The following is a 19,857-nucleotide window of genomic DNA, read 5'->3' on the forward strand; positions in this document are numbered from 1 at the left end:
ATAGGTTTAAGGGACTAGATCTTATAGACAGAGTGCCTGATGAACTATGGACGGAGGTTCGTGACACTGTATAAGAGGCAGGGATCAAGACTATCCCCAAGAAAAAGAAACACAAAAAGGCAAAATGGCTGTCTGAGGAGGCCTTACAAATTGCTATGAAAAGAAGAGACGCAAAAGGCAAAGGAGAAAAGGAAAGATGAGATGTCAGAGCAGACTACAAATGGAGTCTTCAACCGTGTCCCTGTGTCCTGGGGGAAGAAGGGCTTGGGGTGAGGACAGAGGTTGAGAACCAGACAGCAGACCACAGCCCCAGCTGCTTGGGAGGCACTGGCCCTCTGCACCCTTGGCTGGGGGACCTATGCATGCAATGCCCTGTGGGGGTGGGGGACCCGGGTGCCGTGGTTGGGAGAGCCTGGAGGGGCTCGGGGACCAAGGAACCTGGCTCCTCTCCAAGCTGGAGCTTCCGATTCCGAACTGACTCTAGACAGCCTCTCCCACTACACCGGGCCTGCATCCTGGTCCAGGCTGTAGAAAGCCATCAGATTAGACCACTAAGAACCTGGCTTCAGGTCTGCACTCAGAGGCTGGTTTCAGGGATGAAGAAGATGGACTCAGGGTGGATGAGGGCAGGAAGAAGGAGAGCCTGTTCTGGAAATTGGTAGGTGTCTGCCTACACTTTGCAGAATAGCCAGTTTCCAGGGCTTCCAAGAGGCCAACCAGAAAGCAGGAGGCTGCCGATGTCTACCTATGCAGCTATGAGCCACACACAGGGGCAGCAATACAGCACTGGGGCTGGCGGCAGGATGGTCGTTCAGACCCAGAGAAGTGTCAGACCCAAGGAGACAACTCCCCCCGCCCAGTCCAATCCACAGGCTTTGGTGAGATGATCCAACGAAATTGTAATGCTGATGGTCAAGCTAACCTGGATTACTTGGAGGTTACTCCTTTCTCCCAGCATGCTTTGCAAGCATCAGCTCATTAGAGAAACCCCGTCCCTTTGACTTTAGTAACTTTCTCTAGCGTTATTATCATAGCCTCTATGTTCTTGCAAAATTGAAGAGCATAGTATTCTACGTGGTAACCTAGTTCATCATAACAGGACCACATGGGTTGACTGGAGGTCCTAGGACAATCCCTGAAACATTCAAATTTCATAGAACAGTTTGGACTCCTGCCAAATAATGTTTCCGCTGGTTGCATTAAAGCAGAAGTAAGAGAATGCACGTTTATTAAGTAGGTTTAAAACAGCAAGGCTTTCCTGGTGGCTCGGGGATAAAGAGTCCACCTGCAATGCAGGAGACAAAGGTGTAATCTCTGGGTCGGGAAGATGGAGAAGGAAATGGCAACCCGCTCCAGTATTCTTGCCTGGGAAACTCCATAAGCAGAGGAGCCTGGTGGGGTGCAGTCCCTGGGGTCGCAAAAGAGTCGGACACAAGTTAGCAGCTGAACAACAGCAATGAAAGAGCAGCAGAGCACTGCTCAGAGGCACTTCTCTCCCTGAGAAAAGTCACTCAGCCCTCACCGCCCCACGGACAGAGACCAAGGACGAGGCCAGGACCAGCCTTTCAAGAGTGGCTGTGTCTGTGAAGAGTCAGCTGGCCATTTTGTTCCTTCAGAAGGTTTTCACTAAATACACACGCGGCTTCTTTACCTTCTACCTTCAGATGTGACAGGGGAGCCTATCTCTTCATCGCCCTAACTGTGAGCTGTAGTTCCACTTACCTGATTTTCCTATGTCTTAAACGTTTCCTCAAATCCATGTATGATCCCAGGAGTGAGATAGTTTGTCCTCTAAAGACACCAAGCTCTGCTCAAACGCTGAGATAAGTAAACGCAGGCTTCACCTCTTGCCATGTCCTTTGCACGAATGTTATACATGAAGTGAGACGCAATTATTACCCTTAGCTTCCTTCTTTGTTACTCGTCCCCATTATTAAAATGTGATATAAAGTTCAAGCCTCCAAAGAACATAGACGCTTTTAGCCTCAAAGAATTGAGAACATTCTCACCGTGGTTAATCATATTTTTAATACATTCAGTTTCACAATACGTTAATTTATTAGAATAATTTTGGCTTTGTGGGACTTGGGGGTGGGAGGTTACAGAGTACTGACTTTTCAAAGAGTGAGCACAAGTTTGTGACTAAGTACACATTTCACGGGGAATTCGTGGCTGCTTTTTGAATATCTGTCTTGACTGTTCAACAGTGATCTCCCTGGGGGTGGGAACCGGGCTGAGCATGGTGTTCACCACATTGCAGGTACGCAGTGCTTCTCAAAGGAAAAAAATGTTATTGCTAGGACAGACTGTTCCTCTCTGCTACTTTCCTAAAAGATGTATCCTTCTGTCCAAAGAGCTGCTGCTTTGTAAATTACACCATGAGGATTCTGTTCCCTTAGGCTCTGGTTCTATCTCAATGTGAAAGGTGATTATCTCAGAATCCTGACAATATTTGACCCCGGCTAACTTGTAGGATATTCAAGCCTAAAAGATTCTCAAAGTGATTTTCTGAGAGAATATCCTACAGGCAAAGTAGGCCAAATCCATCTGGTGTTTTTTTTTTTAATATTCCAGGTCACCCACTGTCCTCTCGTGAGCCATGAACTAGTTCCACCCACCTGTGCTTGGAAGGCAATCCGTCACTGCTCTGTGCCCCTGCCCTGGCTCTGACTCAGGATATACCTGCAAGCCTCAGAGCGGGACCCCACGTCTTACTGAGCCTCCGGCCGCCAGGAGTCTGCTGATGGGTGATGCTCGCTCACCCGTGTCGGTGACACCACAGCAATCGGGCAGAGTGTCAGTTGACGGGGTTTTTAGAACTCACCACAGTATGACATTTCTATTTTGACTGAACTAACAACAATCTTTTTAAAGCAAAAATATATTTAACCTTCTTAGCATGAGGTTAGAGGGGCTATAATTTTCATCTTTCCTTGATCTTCTTCCTTCCTCATCTTTTTCCCTGCCAAAAATCCACCTTGGAAACTCAAAACTGAGTGTCAGCCTCTCTACCCACCACTGGGTTTAAGTTATATCAGAGGCGGAGGGTCCAGAAGTCCAGGTCACACACCCCTAAGTCTCTCCTTTCCCTTCTAACACCAGGTCTAGGAAAAACAATTTCTGGATCCTTCTGTGTCTGCAAGTCTCCATTCACAGAGTGAAATCAAAATGCGTAGTCCCTCCTGTGGGGAATGAGGTCACAGGTAGCAAAGTGCTTTGAGCAACTCAAAGGGGAGGCGTGTAACACAAGCCTTTATTACTTAAGAGAGTGAGGCCGGGTCAGAAGGGCGACAGGCTCACAATCATGTTCGCTGCTTTGAACATGACACGGACCGCAGAGCTTTTTCTTCACCTTCCCCACCCTCATGGGAAGCGTCCTCTGTCAAGGGTGCATCATTTATGAAGAATGTAGTGTTATGAGATGCGAAAACTGTCACCGAGTTTCGGTCGGACAGGGCCACAATTTTACCTGCTGATTGACTCAGCCGCGCCAGCCCATTACTGCTCTGAGAGCCGGCGTACGACAGAGGAGACCCAGCCCCGAAACGAGGACACGGACTTCAGAATAAAATCCCATCCCTTGGCGCAGATTCCATGGGCTTCCTCCGCTCCTGCTTCCGCCGGTATCTGGCCTTCTGGTAGAAGATGACGATGACCGCGGTGACCGCGTTTAGGAGGATGACCAGCAGCGTGAGCCAGAAGGAGTATCCGTAAGCGTGGGAAGTCCCTTGCTGAGTGGACGCTGGATAGAGCGGGTACAGCCTCTGGGCCAGCTCTTCCGAGAGATGATTGGACTGCGTGTTCCCCACAAAGAGCACCATGCTTATGAATGTGAAGGATGCTGAAGGGAAGAAAGAGTTCGTAAATAACGTGGTGGTATATTTTAATGAATATTTTTATTTTTAATATTTTTTTTATTGGAGGGTAGTTGCTTTACAACTCTGCGTTCCTTTCCGCTGTACAATGAAGTGAATCGGCCCCATGCATACATATGTCCCTTCCCTCTTGGACCTCCTGCCCGCCTACCCCAACTCCACCCCTCTAGGTCACCACAGGGCCTTGAGCCGACTCCCTGTGCTATACAGCAGGCTCCCACCAGCTACCTATTTTACACACGGTGGTGTGTGTACGTCCATCCTAATCTCCCAATTCCTCCCACCCTCCCCTTCCCCCGCTGCATCCACATGTCTGTTGCCTACGTCTGCATCTCTGTTTCTGCCTTGGAAATAGTTTCATCTGTACCGTTTTCCTAGATTCCATATATAGACGCTAATGTACATTTTAAGGTCACTTTTTTTCCTTTATCAACCAGGTACTCTTATGGACATTCACTGAACTTCTACCCTGGGGTTTACTCTCTTCTTGGCATTAGGGAGAAGGTAAAATAAATGACAGACGCACGCTAGACTCTAGACCCCAGATGCTAACGATAATGCAGGGCGGCTGTGACCAGGAGCAAACATTCAGCTCAAGCCCTTTCAGAATGAGTTGAACTCTGCCCGCTTCCCAGAGCAATGAACGGAGCCTGTGCGCTGCATGAGCAATGGGACAAGTGACTGAATACGGGGGTCCACAGGACAACTGTCTAGAGAGGACCAGGGTGGTGGGGAGGCTGAGGCAGGACGAGGAGGAGAGGCAGCTGGGACATCCATCCATCATGACGGACAGGGACTGCAGAGCATCCGGGTCTGGGAGACGCACGTCCAGCTGATGGGGAGGGGTCCGGAGGGTCCTGAGCCCTGGATACAGAGGTCGGGCCCACCTGGGGAGCTATGAACACCAGCCTGGCAACGGGGGTCTCATTCCACCCACAACGGGGGGCAGCGTGCAACCAAGAAGGCGCTCCTTACTAAACTCATCCCTTATTCTTCACAATGTCCTCCACTAGAGAACCCTCCTCAGTCTTGGCTTTTGGGAAGCCCCCTTGGCTTAGAACGTGGTTCTGGAGTCAGAGACAGCACGGTCAACGTCTCCAGCCACAGGTCTTGGGAGATGCGTTCAACTGCTCTGAACCTCGATCCTCACCTTCCGAAGGGGGTGAGCTACAAACCCCAAGGAGCTTCGAGGCTGCTTCGGGCTGTGGGGGGCACCGGGGGAGGGGTTTCCTTTCGCGGTCAGGAGAATATCCTCAAATCAACCGTGGTGATGGTTGCACAGGTCTGTGAATACACCAGAAACTGCTGACCGGCACTCTTAAATGGGTGGACTGTACAGTATGTGAGTCATGTCTCAATAGATTGTTCAAAGGGCAGAGGAAGGAGGGTCAGAAGGCAGCTGTGCTGCATTTGTGAGGAGCCGTCCAGTGGAGTCAGGCTTGACCATGCCAGGCGGCCGTCCAGGAGTCCCCAGGATGGAGATCCAGACAGACACACACTCTCTGACTCTTCCTCTGCTGACGTTTACCCAACACTAGGAGGACATTTGCACCCAACATGCCCTGGTTATAACCCACACCCAGGGAACGGCCCTCCAGAGGCCCTAATTAGAGGGCTTCTGGGTGAGGAGTTTTCATTCCCCATGATGACAGTCTTTCATCTTCAACCTAATGCTTTTATTTCTTAATAATAACAGGAGTAGGCGTGCACAAAGCCCCTCCCCTCTGAGCTATGCCTCTTACACCCTGTAATTATCCCTCTTTCTGCTCTTGGGAAGTTTCTTCTAAAAGCTTTAGTCAGAGGGGAGCAAAACCCAGAAGTGGGCTACACGCTGTTCTCTGAAGTGGACGCTCACGACTTTGACTTGAACCGCGAGGGGCGCCCACCGACGGACATGGACGCTGAGCTGAGCCCCCAGCGGAAGGGGACGCTGCTCACTGCCTGCTTCTGTGGTTTCTGGGACAGAAGGTTTATGGGGCCTAGAGGGAGCCCCGTGGCCAATGGAGGAGCCCCCGAGGGCTCAGGGCGCTGGCCTTCCACCCCCGGCCCTGTCCCCGTGGGCTTGCGACTTGCTGATTACAGATAACGATCCCGTATTAGGACAGTCATCTTGAAAGTGAAAGTGAAGTCGCTCAGTCATGTCCGACTCTTTGCAACCCCATGGACTGTAGCCTATCAGGCTCCTCTGTCCATGGAATTTTCCAGGCAAGAGTACTAGAGTGGGTTGTCAGTTCCTTCTCCAGGGGATCTTCCCGACCCAGGGATAGAACACAGGTCTCCCTCATTGCAGGCAGACACTTTACCATCTAAGCCAACAGGGAAGCCCTTAAAATTCCTGGCTCTGACACTGAAACGTTAGGTGGTTTTCCAGTAGAATTCCTTATTCAAGTGAAATCATATTCCATGCCCATTGGCAATGAATTTCAACGGAGATACGCAACAATGGTTTTAGAGCTTGAACAACTGAGCAAGGACCTAAACAAAGTTTTGCATAAAGTTCAACAGTACTGCTATGAACTTGCTCCAGACCAAGGGCGCCAGCCTGCAGATCAGCTGACCGACACGAGACGAAGGTGTGAGGAAGAAGCACAGGAAATGGTTCTGCACGCAAATTCCTCTGGTCTCGGGTTCCCGGGCTGAGGACCGAGCGTGTCGGAGCAGACTGTCTGCAGCGCTCTCTCTGGCTCCGCCGTCATCTCCAGCACCTCTCAGTCTACAGTTCTTTCCCCTGGGGTCAGGGTCACCAGGCCAGGCTGGGCTCAGAGGGCACAGGGGCCAGGGAGGGGAGGCTGTGCTTCACGTTTTTTGCCCTCAAAGCAGCATTTCCTTCTGTTGCTTCAGAGACAAGCCAGCAAACCACACCCCTTCTTCCTGTAGCCAAGGAGCCTGTGTCCAAGCCCAGCCTGGAGAGGCATGTGCGGCCCTTCCCTCAGCCTCCAGGGCGCCTGAGGGCAGCCTGACCCTGGCCGCTGGTGCCAGAGTGACCCAAGGTAGGGGCCCGGAGATGGCGTATTTGCGCACAAAGCCTGCTGCAGGTTGAGCCTCGGGGGACCCGAGTTTTCAGCAAGTTCTTCAACCAAAAGGGCCCCAAGTCCTCCCTTTGAGAGCTGGAGGCTGCTCACCTCTGCCTTCCATATCAAAGTCTCCAACTGTGCTTCAGCCCACCTCACAGCCACTCTCTGTGTCGGAACTTGCCCCGAGCCTGCGAAGGAATGTGGCGGGAGCTTGCTGCCCACCAAGCAATTCTTTGTTGTCAGAACCAGGTGGGGGCTGGGAGGTAGGGAGGCGGCTGGCCTTGTTCCTCGTGTCTGCCTCCACAGACATGCATTAGGCCTCTGCCCTGGACAAAGCCAGCTCATATTCAACTGTGGAGGAAGACGCTGAAGCCAAGGGCTTTCTCCTGCAGAGACCAGGGGATGGGTTCTGGACCCTGTGGGTGTAGACGGAGCAACGCGGGTAGGTTTTGTCTGGCTGGCCCCACACCTGACCCATCCCTCTGATCAGTGTTCCTCTGAGATCCTCCCCCTCAGCTCCAGCTCCAGGGGGTCAGTATCCTCAGCCAAGGTGGGCCGGTCAGTGAATTCAACCCTGCCAGCTATGGAGACTGCTCCAGAAATGGAGGAGGCCAACTTCAGCAAAAGTCAGGTTTTGGAGGGGGGAAAGTCATCTTTTCTCTTGGGGTTGCTGCATCTGTGATGGGTCAGAAAGAGCCGGCAGATGTCTTGCCTTTAAGAGGACCAGCCTAGCTACTCACTGATGGAGGGAACACTGGAGGAGACAGAGATCTGACGGCTCAGGCTGAGATCCTGGATCCAGTTGTACCTGAAGCCACCGCTTCCCTCAGCGTCTTCATCGCATGAGCAAAAATTAAAAGAATCTATTTTTTCCACCCTGGCAATGAGTGCCAACGAGTCTTGCTTCGATTTGGTTGACAGAGGTGAACTATGGTCAGAGAAACAGCTTGGGGCGCAGAACTCTGGTGTCCACGTGAGGGTCTCTGAGTTTGGAACCAACTCCTCCAGGTCTGCCGTGAGATGGGAAGCACAAACGCTCCTTCCTGGCCGGCAGCTAATGCCCTTTAGGTTTGGGCATCTGCTTGTTTTGATCACAAATGCGCAGAAACAAAGGAAAGGGCTGGTCATGTGCGGATGTGGCTACAGCAGCCTGATCCCGGACTCTCGGAGCTGAGAGGCAGGTGTGCGAGCTTGCCTGGGGCAGCCCGGATTTCCACCTGTTGTCCTGCACGATGTTTAGGAATCCCAGCTTGTTTGGTCAGAGTGTTGAGAGGCTCTTCCTTGTATCCATGCCAGAATGGGGCTGGCTTCTCAAACATGAGCTTGAAAAAGGCCACAGAGGAAGTGCGTGTGCACTCACACCAGCCCGGCCTGTGCTCAGGGCTTCCCTCCCCAGAGAGCCAGGGGTTCACGGTCTCAGCACAGCGCTGCTGGGATCCACAGCCCAGCGGCGCCTCCAGCCGCCTACACTGGCCAGTGTCCTGATGGCCTCACAGAAGGACAGGAAGCCACCCAGAGCCCGTCATATGAGGCTTCCTGATACCCCAATATCCAGAGCACCTATCTTGTCCCTGAAAGCCCCTGGTCTGTGTTTAAATACACCACCTGCTACACACACACAGCCACTGCCAGGGCCATCCCATTAGTCCAGTTCAGTTCAGTTCAGTCGCTCAGTCATGTCTGACTCTTTGTGACCCCACGGACTGCTGCACACCAGGCCTCCCTGTCCATCACCAACTCCCAGAGTTTGCTCAAATCCATGTCCATTGAGTCGGTGATGCCATCCAACCATCTCATCCTCTGTCATTCCCTTCTCCTCCTGCCTTCAATCTTTCCCAGCATCAGGGTCTTTTCCAATGAGTCAGTTCTTCACATCAGGTGGCCAAAGTATTGGGATTTCAGCTTCAGCATCAGCCTTTCAATGAATATTCAGGACTGATTTCCTTTAGGGGGGACTGGTTGGATCTCCTTGCAGTCCAAGGGACTCTCAAGAGTCTTCTCCAGCACCACCGTTCAAAAGCATCAATTCTTTGGTGCTCAGCTTTCTTTATGGTCCAACTCTTGCATCCATACATGACTACTGGAAAAACCATAGCCTTGACTAGATGGACCTTTGTTGGCAAAGTAATGTCTCTGCTTTTTAATATGCTGTCTAGGTTGCTCATAGTTTTTCTTCCAAGGAGCAAGCGTCTTTTAATTTCATGGCTGCAGTCACTATCTGCAGTAATTTTGGAGCCCCCCAAAATAAAGTCTCTCACTGTTTCCATTGTTTCCCCATCTATTTGTCATGAAGTAATGGGACCAGATGCCATGATCTTTGTTTTTTTAACGTTGAGCTTTAAGCCAGCTTTTTGACGCTCCTCTTTCACTTTCATCAAGAGGCTCTTCAGTTCCTCTTCACTCTCTGCCATAAGGGTGGTGTCATCTGCACATCTGAGGTTATTGATACTTTTCCTGGCAATCCTGACTCCAGCCTGTGCCTCGTCAAGGCCGGAAGTCCATTAGTAGGATGGGCCATTTCTGATCACTCTCGAGATCAGGTTCTCATGGTGGAGAGAGGGACTGAGCAGGAGAAACCCCACTGTCAGGCAGGGGCAACAAGGCTCCCACTGGACCAAGCCCCTGGGCAGACACAGTGGCCCCAGAACCCGTGAGACCCTCAGAGAGTCCAAAACACTGTGACCCCAACTGGACCCCACTTCCCACTCCCCACCCCAACACCTTTCCCCCCAAACAGACAACACTACCTCACAGTGCCACCCAGCCGACTCCCGGGGTTCACAGGTCGCCCACAGTAAGGGCGTCGGCCCAGATGTGCCACAACGACATTCTTGGAGGCTCTCTGCACCATCATGTTTAGATGTTAGGCCAAGTCGACTGCTGTTCTATGGCGGCAAGAAGGGGACTAAATAAATGTGCGTGTGTGTGTGTGTGCACGTGTGTGCTTCTGCACGTCACATGGAGCCTACTTTGCAGTCAAGCACGCAGCAGGAGCCCATTGAACGCTTTGTTGATGCGAGTGTTTCTGGTTAACGCTTTACCCTAGATACTCTAAGGCAAAGACTGGGTATATCACACATTTTTAACACCTAACACACCCTCCTTACCCACAGTCTGCCCTTCCCCAGAGCACCCGAAACACATCTGAAGATGCTAAATACATGCTGTAGGCTTGCAAAAATAAACCTCAGCCCCCCACACTCAACTCAGCACACTCTTAATGCCCAGGGTCCGACCATGACCGCGCGTGTCCTCGTGTGAGGGAACCAGGGGGACAGAGGCCAGGACGGGCCGATACTGACCACTGAGGCCGCTCCAGGTGTACACCCCCATCGGCCCCAGGAACGTCTGGTAGGGGTTGCTGACGCTGTTGTAGAAGGTGAACCCGGCGCTCAGCAGCGAACTGAACAAGCCAAGGGCCAGGAACACGAGGACCACTGAGTGCAGAGTCTTCGAGGAAGAATTGTTCAATGTCCCTAAAACTGAAACAAGGGCTGGTAAGTATGTGGTGCCTGAACACAAAGGCCAGCCCTGGACCCGGGGGCTGATCCACCCTCCCGCACCCAGGGCTCCTTCCCATTCCGCCTGCTTAGACGCTGGGGCTAGACACCCTCAGCCTTTCCATAACAGTTCCATATTTCTGGAGTGCAGGGGATCTGCACACGTGTGAAATGAAACATGGATGTCCTGCGCCCTCTGCCATCAGTTCCTGCTTTCGTCACCCTCCTGTCTCTGACCACCAGCCAGCCTCCCCTGGTGTCTGCTTGCCCGGCTCCCTCTGCTGTTTACGATACAAGATGGTCAGACCACAGAGGCGCCTTGGCCCCACTCTTACCTGGAAGTCCAGCCACATGTTTATAGAACATCTCCAAGAGCTCTCTGTGCATTGAGCCCCTTGGGAGACTGCCACTACATTCAGTAAAGTGTTTACCAGGACATTCTGTGAAAGAAGGCAAAACTAAACTGGGAATAAGATTTCAGAGTCCTCAGTAATACACTGACAACATCACTGGAATGGCAAGGTGTAGGAACCATGCTAGCAGAGATAAGAAAGCCTTCCTCAGTGATCAGCCATCCCCAAGAAAAAGAAATGGAAAAGGCAAAATGGTAGTTGGAGGAGGCCTTACAAATAGCTGAGAAAAGAGGAGAAGCGAAAGGCAAAGGAGAAAAGGAAAAATATACCCATCTGAAGGCAGAGTTCCAAAGAATAGCAAGGTGAGATAAGAAAGCCTTCCTCAGCGATGAATGCAAAGAAATAGAGGGAAACAACAGAATGGGAAAGACTAGAGATCTCTTCAAGAAAATTGGAGATGCCAACAGAACATTTCAGGCAAAGATGAGCACAATAAAAGACAGAAATGGTATGGACCTAACAGAAGCAGAAGATATTAAGAAGAGGTGGCAAGAATACACAGAAGAACTATCATCATCTCACATGCTAGCAAAGTAATGCTCAAAATCCTTCAATACTAAGTGAACCAAGAACTTCCAGATGTTCAAGCTGGATTTAGAAAAGGCAGAGGAACTGGAAATCAAATTGCCAACATCCGCTGGATCATTGAAAATGCAAGAGAACTCCAGAAAACATCTACTTACGCATCATTGATTATGCTAAAGCTGTTGACTGTGTGGATCCAATAAATTGTGGAAAATTCTTAAAGAAAAGGGAATACCAGATCACCTTACCTGCCTCCCGATAAATCTGAATGCAGGTAAGAAGCAAGTTAGAACTGGACATGGAACAGACTGGTTCCAAATTGGGAAAGGAGTACATCTAGGCTGCATATTGTCACCCTGCTTATTTAACTTACATGTTGAGTATATCATGGGAAATGTCAAGCAAGATGAAGCACAAGCTGGAGTCAGGACTGCCAGGAGAAGTATCAATAACCTCAGATAAGCAAATGACACCACCCTTATGGCAGAAAGCAAAGAGGAACTAAAGAGCCTCTTGATGAAAGTGAAAGAGGAGAGTGAAAAAGCTGGCTTAAAATCCAACGTTCAAAAAACTAAGATCATGGCATCCGGTCCCATCACTTCATTGCAAATAGATGTGGGAAACAATGGAAACAGTGAGAGACTTTATTTTGGGGGGCTCCAAAATCACTGCAGATGGTGACTGCAGCCATGAAATTAAAAGACGCTTGCTCCTTGGAAGAAAAACTATGAGCAACCTAGACAGCATATTAAAAAGCAGAGACACTACTTTGCCAACAAAGGTCCATCTAGTCAAGGCTATGGTTTTTCCAGTAGTCATGTATGGATGCAAGAGCTGGACCATAAAGAAAGCTGAACACTGAAGAATTGATGCTTTTGAACGGTGGTGTTGGAGAAGACTCTTGAGAGTCCCTTGGACTGCAAGGAGATCCAACCAGTCCATCCTAAAGGAGATCAGTCCTGAGTGTTCATTGGAAGGACTGATGTTGAAGCTGAAATTCCAATACTTTGGCCACCTGATGTGAAGAACTGACTCACTGGAAAAGCCCCTGATGCTGGGAAAGATTGAAGGCAGGAGGAGAAGGGGAGAACAGAGGATAAGACGGTTGGACGGCATCACTGACTCAATGGACTTGAGTTTGAACAAACTCTGGGAGTCGGTGATGGACAGGGAAGCCTGCAATCCATGGGGTCCCAAAGGGTCAGACACGGCTGAGTGACTGAACTGAGCTGAGGAACCATGGTGGGGGTGGGAGAGAAAGAGTTCGAGCTTCCTTCTTTTCATTCCTGTTTCTCAGGGCCCCTAGGAGACAGCCGGAGTTTCTCACATCTTCACCCAGAGCAGCTTAAAAGAACAGAAACCAAAACAGCCACAGAAGCTTTCTTGTTCTGCTGTGGGTGGTGAGTTTTAAGGAACCAGGGCCCTAGAAGCCAGAGGGGACCCCCGGATGTTCTGCAGGCAGGAGCTGCAGAGTGTCATTCCAGACTGTGTCCTGGGAACAAGGAGCCCCTCGTCTTCACGGTGGCCCTTTTCATCCCTGTGGTATCGTAGCCATTGAAAGGTTCTTCATCCTGCATTTCTATGATATTAACCCTGGGTTCTAATGCTCCTTTGGGACCAATGCAGAATCCACTCCATCCTCTCCTGCCTGGAGCTTTTCCCAATATTTGAAAAGAGGATGTAAACCCAGTGAGTTAGTCATAAGATGTGATTCCAAAGCTCCGGCCATCCTGGCCCTGAATCCACACACACTCTAGTCTGACTGTCCTTCCCATTCATGATGGCCAGACGGGCTCAGCTCTCCTGATAAGATGTGACCCTCCCTGTGTCATCCTCTGTCTACCTCTAACACCTACGTGTTAGTCGCTCAGACATTTTTGTTTTAAATCAGCAGTAGTCTGTGAAGGAAGTAAATTTGTCAACGGACAGAGGGTAGACGTGAAAGACATGCGAGTCAGCAAGTCTGCCTTCAGACATCCCGGCAGTGGGGATATGGTCGTAAAGACCCTTGTGCATGAGAGAGTTCATCTTGATGGCCAGGTCACGTGGCCCGGCCTGAGCTGGAAGCGTCCCCAGCTGGACCGACCGGGGACGCAATGCCAGGCGCGCGGGAGCCGAACAGAAGAGGACAGAGGCAGGAAAGGAAACGGCCAGGAGGAAGGAGACACGGGTGTGGGCTCCGGTGAGCGCAGCCACAGCCCTGCCAACCCCACAGGAGACCAGGGAGGAAGGGAGAGGGAAATACCAGCTCAGCAACATGCAGGCCATGAGCTCACTGCCCAGGGAGCCAGGCCCTGGGGGCAAAGTCCAGTGCACACACGGCCAGTCCACTCCTCCCTGGTGCTGTCTGGCCCTGTCACCATTTCTGCTAATGACCCACGGGCAGGGCTAAGTTCTCCACACAGCTTACTTGTTTTTGCACTCTGGCTAGGTCTTCTTGGTGATGCGCTCGGTAAGAACTCTGACAGGCCTTGGCTTAACTGAGAACGTGCTCCTCTTCGTCACCCATTGTTGCCCAGGTGGGGAACCCTGCCCTTCTGGGGGAGGGACCATCTGCACTGAGACTGTTCCAAGGTCCGGCCCTCAAGCCCGGGACTCTGGCTTCTTGGTCTGTCTCACCCTGGAGATGAGTGAGGTGCTTTGCCAGGCTGTGAGGCCGCACACAGCTATTTAGTGACTTGTGGAAGATGACACCAGAGTAGAAAAAACAAGAAGCAGGACACACCTGCTTCAAGATGCAAGTCAAATGCTGTGGATCCTTCCAAACTTGGCCACCCCCCAGGAAGAACTACTTCTCCTGCGTTCCATGACCCCCTGGCTCTGCCTGAGCATCAAGGAGGAAGCTCCAGCACCAGATCAGAAGTTTCCTGGGGACTAAGGGAACTCTGTCCTTAGCCAATGAGACATAATTTGGATACTTAACTAGAAAATAGGGCTTCCCAGATGGCACTAGTGGTAAAGAACCCGTCTGTCAATACGGGAGACACAAAAGATGCAGATTCAATCCCTGGGTCCCTTGGAGGAGGAACTGGCAACCCACTCCAGTATTCTTGCCTGGAAAATTTCATGGACAGAGCCGCCTGGCGGGCAACAGTCTATGGGGTTGCAATGAGTCAGATACGACCGAGCAATGGAGCACAGCTAGAAAATAAAAATTTCAGCATGGGGAAAATGTCATGTGTCCAAGTGCCTGAAGTCCGGAAACTTTTTTATTAAATCTGTAAGTGGAGGGTCATTTGTGAATGGTGAACATTCCACATTTTAGAGCAAATTAGAAAGGAACAATCTGGTGTGGCTTTCTTTTTGACCGTTGGTAAGATTCACTAGAGGACTTCCCAGGAAACTCAGTGGTGAAGAATCCACTTGCCAATACAGCAGACGCAGGAGTCCTGGGTTCAATCCCTGGGTTGGGAACATCCCCGGGAGTAGGAAATGGCAACCCACTCCACTATTCTTGCCTGGAAAATACCACAGACAGGGAAGCCTGGTGGGCTGCAGTCCATGGGGCCACAAGGGTCAGACATGACCGAGCAACTGAGCACACACGGACATCAAAGGGGAGTCAATGTGACTCATACTTTTCTATGAATTAATGTGACAATTTGGCTTAAGTTTAACTGCCACATTTCAAAATTGTATTTCAGCCTTCTGAGATCCCTGCCCCACAGGTATGACGGCCGTATCTCCTGCACCCTCCAGCCTCCCAACCTTCCCCCCAAGCCCGCTCAGAACTCAGACAGTGAAAGCTAGAAATTCGGTGAAAGTTGAGCAAGAATGAAAACACAATCAACCTCCACAGCATCTGACAGCTGCTCTCTGCCTACAAAATTAGCAAATACATTCAGTTCTTTTTTTCTTGCTTTGAGGGGCCGAGCGTCAAAATCAAGAAAGCCATCTCACAATTGGAACCAATTGTCCGGATTCTGGCAGCTCTGGCAACAAGGCCAAAATGTACTGGGTGGTGGGCAGTGCAGATGTGAACGGTCATCTGAACGTCTGGGCTTCCTGGGCCTAAAGATTTATATTGAAGACCCAGGGGCCACCTGGCCCTTCCAGTCTGCTTTACAAGAAGTCCCAGGAAATTGAGGCAGAGCTGCTGGCTTTTATGTGGGAAGGAGCAGCCTCAAGCATCTGGACACCAGGGGGCCTGACCCAACGGAACTCCTGGATCTCTGGACCCCAGTGTACCCCTGGAAGGGCTCGTTGACTCCACAGACACCAGAGTGTGGCCTGGGAGCTCCCCCTGGATGTCCCAGCTGCTGGCCTCGACCCTGGGAAATTGACCAGGGTTATCTCAGTCTGGAGAGGTGCGGGGGTGGCTTCCAAGGAGGCTCAGCGCAGTGGTTTAGAATCCACCTGCCAAGGCAAGAGACAAAGGTTCGATCCCTGGGTCAGGAAGATCCCTTGGAGGAGGAAATGGCAACCCACTTTGGTGGGCTGAAGAGGAGAGCTCCGGTTATCTTGCCTGGGAAAGTCCATGGACAGAGGAGCCTGGTGGGCTACAGTCCATGGGGGTCACAAAGAGTCTCACACGACTGAGCGGCTGAGCACGCATGCACACACATCTCAGCAAGAAGAGCAGGGGAGAGCCTCTTCTGCCCCTTTATGCTCCACCTCCCAGCGGGGCCGCGTCTCTAGTGGCAAATAATAAGTCACTCCTACCTGAGGGAAAGTACGGGATGTCTGTGGGGTAAGACTGGGCGGGTAGGAGAGGTAAGAAGGGGCTTTTTGTACATTCTGGAGAAATAAACCTCCTCTCTTTGTTCTTGCAGTTACTTGATTTTTCTGCAGCAGATTCACTTCTCTCATCATTTTAAACGTGAGCCAATAGTACAACTCTGAGTTCCCTGGGGACAAAAAGGAAAGAGACTTGGAGGAAGGGAGGCACGTTTGGGGTGAAACGCCCCTGTGTTCTCATAGCAACCTGCACACACCTTAGCCCTACAGGTAGGGCAGGCTGCTGGATTTAACCAGTGAGGGTGTCTTTCTCTAGGAAGACTAAGTGGTGAGTCCACACAGGGACTCTGTGCAATTCCACTCAGGATCCAAGCCCTTCACTTATGTAACAGCTGCCCAGGGAGGATTTTTTTTTAACTGAAATTAAATAACTAGAACTTTTGGCGTAGCCAAGCAACATGCTCACTCGTGACACACAGCCCTTTTCATCTGGGTGTTGGACAAGCTGGGATCCACTGGACAAGGCTGGTGGAACTCCTGGAGAACCTGAGCTGCCCAAACAGTCTAGTTAGGCCATGGAAAGGTTCCTCCCCAGGTTGGACTGATTATTTTCCCCAAGTGACACGCAGTTGGCTGGATTATTTTTGCACGTTGAGCTCAGCCACCGTTGCTTCATGCTGCTCTTTCATTTCAGAAATCAACAGCCCCAGATTGGCACCATGTGATCAATCCTAGGCTGGAACAGAACAGGGTTTTAGCAATATTTATCATGCTTTGGAGGTTTCAGTCTGACCTCTTCCTGGCTAAGAAACTGACCTTGTTAACTTCTTATTTGAAAAGGCAATCCATCACTGCAGAGCAGAAAGGTGGCATTCATATCAGTGACTTTGCTGTGCTGCCAATGGCTGGTTTCTGATTGGAAATGAGCCTGTGTGGTCCTGAGGAAGCCATCTCACTGCAGGCTTATCATTCTGCTCCCTGGGGACCTACACCAGCCAAGGCACCGTCTACCTTGTGGCTACGTGGCTTTCCCCCTCTCTGCAAGGAAAGTTGGCAAGTGTTCCACCTCAAAGACTGCTAAAGCTACCAGCACTGAAGGCCCCCTGGGTTCCAAGGGGTCCCCAGCAGATTGTTACCCCCTGAAATTGAGCAGCTCCTCAGTGTCTGGGAGGTGGAGTGCCGCCTAAACCTCTGTGTGGCTGGAGGCATGGACCTGAAGCTGGAATGTGGGTCTCTGGGGACCAAGAATAAAAGAAGAGAGCCAGGCAAGGCAAATGCAAATACTCTGCCTCCTTTGTGGGCACACACTGCCCTGCAGCGCCCACCGGGCCCCGCCGCCTTCAGGGTTATCCTTGCCCACGGCTGCCCCCACCCTCCGACAGTCACCGTATTCACGTCACCCCCACAGGGCTCTAGAGACGGGCTGGCCCACCCAGATCTCCTCTGAGCTCCCCAAGAGGCAGGGAGCCAGGGAGCTCATTGAAGCCATTTACCTCCAATGGGAACTAACTGGTTGTAAACAGACACTGTATGAAAATTTAAAAATTTCCAGACTGTTGTCTCATATTTTAAAAATTGAACATGTATCTGGAAATTCAGGAGCTAGAGGAAGTTTTGGTTTTGCAAATGGTATTCACAGAACTGAAAGTGGGACTGAATCTCTGAAAGTCTTCGTCTTTTGTTGCCACGAAGTGAATTCTCCTCATTTTCCTGGGGAGCTGAGGTCAGTACAAGAGAAGACGTGTAATGCCACTAAAATACTGGCAGAGACTTTACTTTTGCTAAGGTATAAAAGGCAGATTCATAATTTGGAAATATAATTATGCTGCTCTGGAATTAAGGAAATCATTTCATTAATAAAGTCACAAATTAGAGCTAGAACTTGGAGTTAAGGTCAAAGGCTCAAACTCCCAACTTTATGCATGGCTTGAGGACTAAACATTACATTTGCATAAGATAGAAAATGATGTAAGTTTAGGGCTTCCTTGGTGGTCTAGGGGCTAAGACTCCAAGGTCCCAATGCAGGGGGCCCAAGTTGGGTCCCTGGTCAGGAAACTGGATCCCACATGCAGCAACTAAAGAGCCACAAGCTGTAAATAAAAGGTCTCCCAACTAAGTGGGAGTCTCACAACTTAGTCCCACAACTAAGATCTGGTGCTGCAAATAAATAAATGAATAAAAATAAATACTAAAAAAAAAAAGGCAAGTCAGCACTTGAACAGAATTAGACTTCTGTAATATAGCTGAGAGCTTTTCCTATCTTATAAACCTACCATCTTATTGGTAAACTTATTGGAAACACTATTTTTTAAAAAAATGATGTATGTTTATAAGAAAAGAGGTGAGGACTGCATAATACCTGATAAAGCTTATATAGTAAGCTACATAAAACATCATTTAGAACAAAATCTATTTAAGGTGCTAAATAGTTTATAAATTTTGTTTTTAAATTTAGAAAGCAAGGGTATGTATTTAAACTTCGAATGCCAAGTAAGTAGCTAAATTCTGCTTATTCTCAATGAATTTTTGTTTTCTGCACATTGAGAGTACAGCAGTAGTGTATACGAAATCAGAAAAAAATAGGAATTTCTGTAAAATATTCAATTAATATAAGTGATGGAAGTTTAATATCAATTCCAACAGCAATGAGATAGTTTGGAAGTAAGAATGAAAATTCAAATCAGTGACAAGAAATGAACCTGAGATACAGGGATAAGAAATTGCCCATATTTTCTAATTCATTTTTTCTTGTCAATAAACTCTGGTGCTGTTTAAGGCTTCCCTAGTGGCTCAGATGGTAAAGAATTTGCCTGCAATGCAGGAGACTCAGGTTCAATCCCTGGGTCATGAAGATTGTTCTGGAGAAGGGAGTGGCAACCCACTCCAGTATTCTTTTCTGGGGAATCCCAAAGACAGAGGAACCTGGTGGGCTAAGATCCATGGGGTCGCAAAGAGTCAGAGATGACTGAGCAACTAACACACACACACACACAGTTTAAACCCAACTCTACCAGAAGGATTTAGACTCTTCTGCTAATAGACCCAACCAGACCTGAGGAAGCTGAAACAGTGATTCGATGAATTTTCAAAATTAAAAATAAGCGATCATATCTACAGCCCAACTAAAATTTACCAGGAAATTATTTCTGAAGGGCTATTTGACCCAAATACAGGACGACGTGACTCTAACCCAGTTAATTCAGCCTCACTGTGCGCATTCAAATAAGCTGTAATTACCTTCAAAATTTTTGTCCGATTCTGCAAGTCCGTGACTCAGTTCTTGAATACTCTTCCCACGAAGGAGTCCATAGGTGATGATCACACTACCATTCGAAGAAGAGTCGCTGATGGCGATGGTACTGCGGATCCATTGTTGAGTTGCCAGAACAGAGCAGAGGACGATGAAAGCCCCCAGGCTGGTGATGAAGCTGAATAAGAACGTCAGTGTTTTCTTTGCTGTCGGCATTTTCTCAGGGCAAGAAGGGTCCTAGGGTAAAAACGCAAAGATCTTTTTATGCTATTTTTGAGCCTTCTCATTTGGAGCCCGGTGTTTAGAAATGGAGTCTCATACTTTTCTTGTGAAGTATAAAACCTCACTCTTTAGGAGGAAGGGTAACACTGATGAACATTGGACTGTGACTAGGGTCATAAAGATTTACGGTGCTGAACTTTGGTCTGGAGTAAGAGGTTGCTATGGTTACCGCCAACTGGGAGGAACAAGGGATAAACAGTCTTCCAGAGACATCACCAATCACGCAACTCACTTATAACTCTTTTTCTTCAAGTGCCTTGAAAACAAAATCAGCCTACCACATCAGGACAGAACTAGAATTCCTAAATAATACGCCCTGTA

The 19,857-nt window shown here is 49.6% G+C and overlaps 1 protein-coding gene across 1 annotated transcript; it reads right to left on the minus strand.

The window, feature by feature from the left end:
• Nucleotides 1-2,034: 2,034 nt before the first annotated feature.
• On the minus strand, nt 2,035-19,639 carry CLRN3 (clarin 3). Its single transcript, XM_061162910.1, has 3 exons — nt 19,242-19,639; nt 10,192-10,371; nt 2,035-3,841 (listed from the first exon to the last, which is right to left on the minus strand). Exons 1-3 carry the CDS (start codon nt 19,468-19,470, stop codon nt 3,561-3,563), a joined length of 690 nt encoding a protein of 229 aa, XP_061018893.1. The 5' UTR covers nt 19,471-19,639; the 3' UTR covers nt 2,035-3,560.
• Nucleotides 19,640-19,857: the final 218 nt, after the last annotated feature.

The sequence above is a fragment of the Dama dama genome, chromosome 15 (assembly GCF_033118175.1).
Source record: "Dama dama isolate Ldn47 chromosome 15, ASM3311817v1, whole genome shotgun sequence".
NCBI classification, from domain to species: Eukaryota; Metazoa; Chordata; class Mammalia; order Artiodactyla; family Cervidae; genus Dama; species Dama dama.

What these genes read in the sequence shown, in the direction of transcription:
- CLRN3 (XM_061162910.1), bottom strand. Translation starts at nt 19,470, where the DNA reads ATGCCGACAGCAAAGAAAACACTGACGTTCTTATTCAGCTTCATCACC. An exon ending in ATCGGACAAAAATTTTGAAG is followed by an intron (nt 10,372 to 19,241) that starts GTAATTACAGCT and finishes CCCTTGTTTCAG; the next exon opens with TTTTAGGGACATTGAACAAT. An exon ending in CACCTGGAGCGGCCTCAGTG is followed by an intron (nt 3,842 to 10,191) that starts GTCAGTATCGGC and finishes TCTTCCCTTCAG; the next exon opens with CATCCTTCACATTCATAAGC.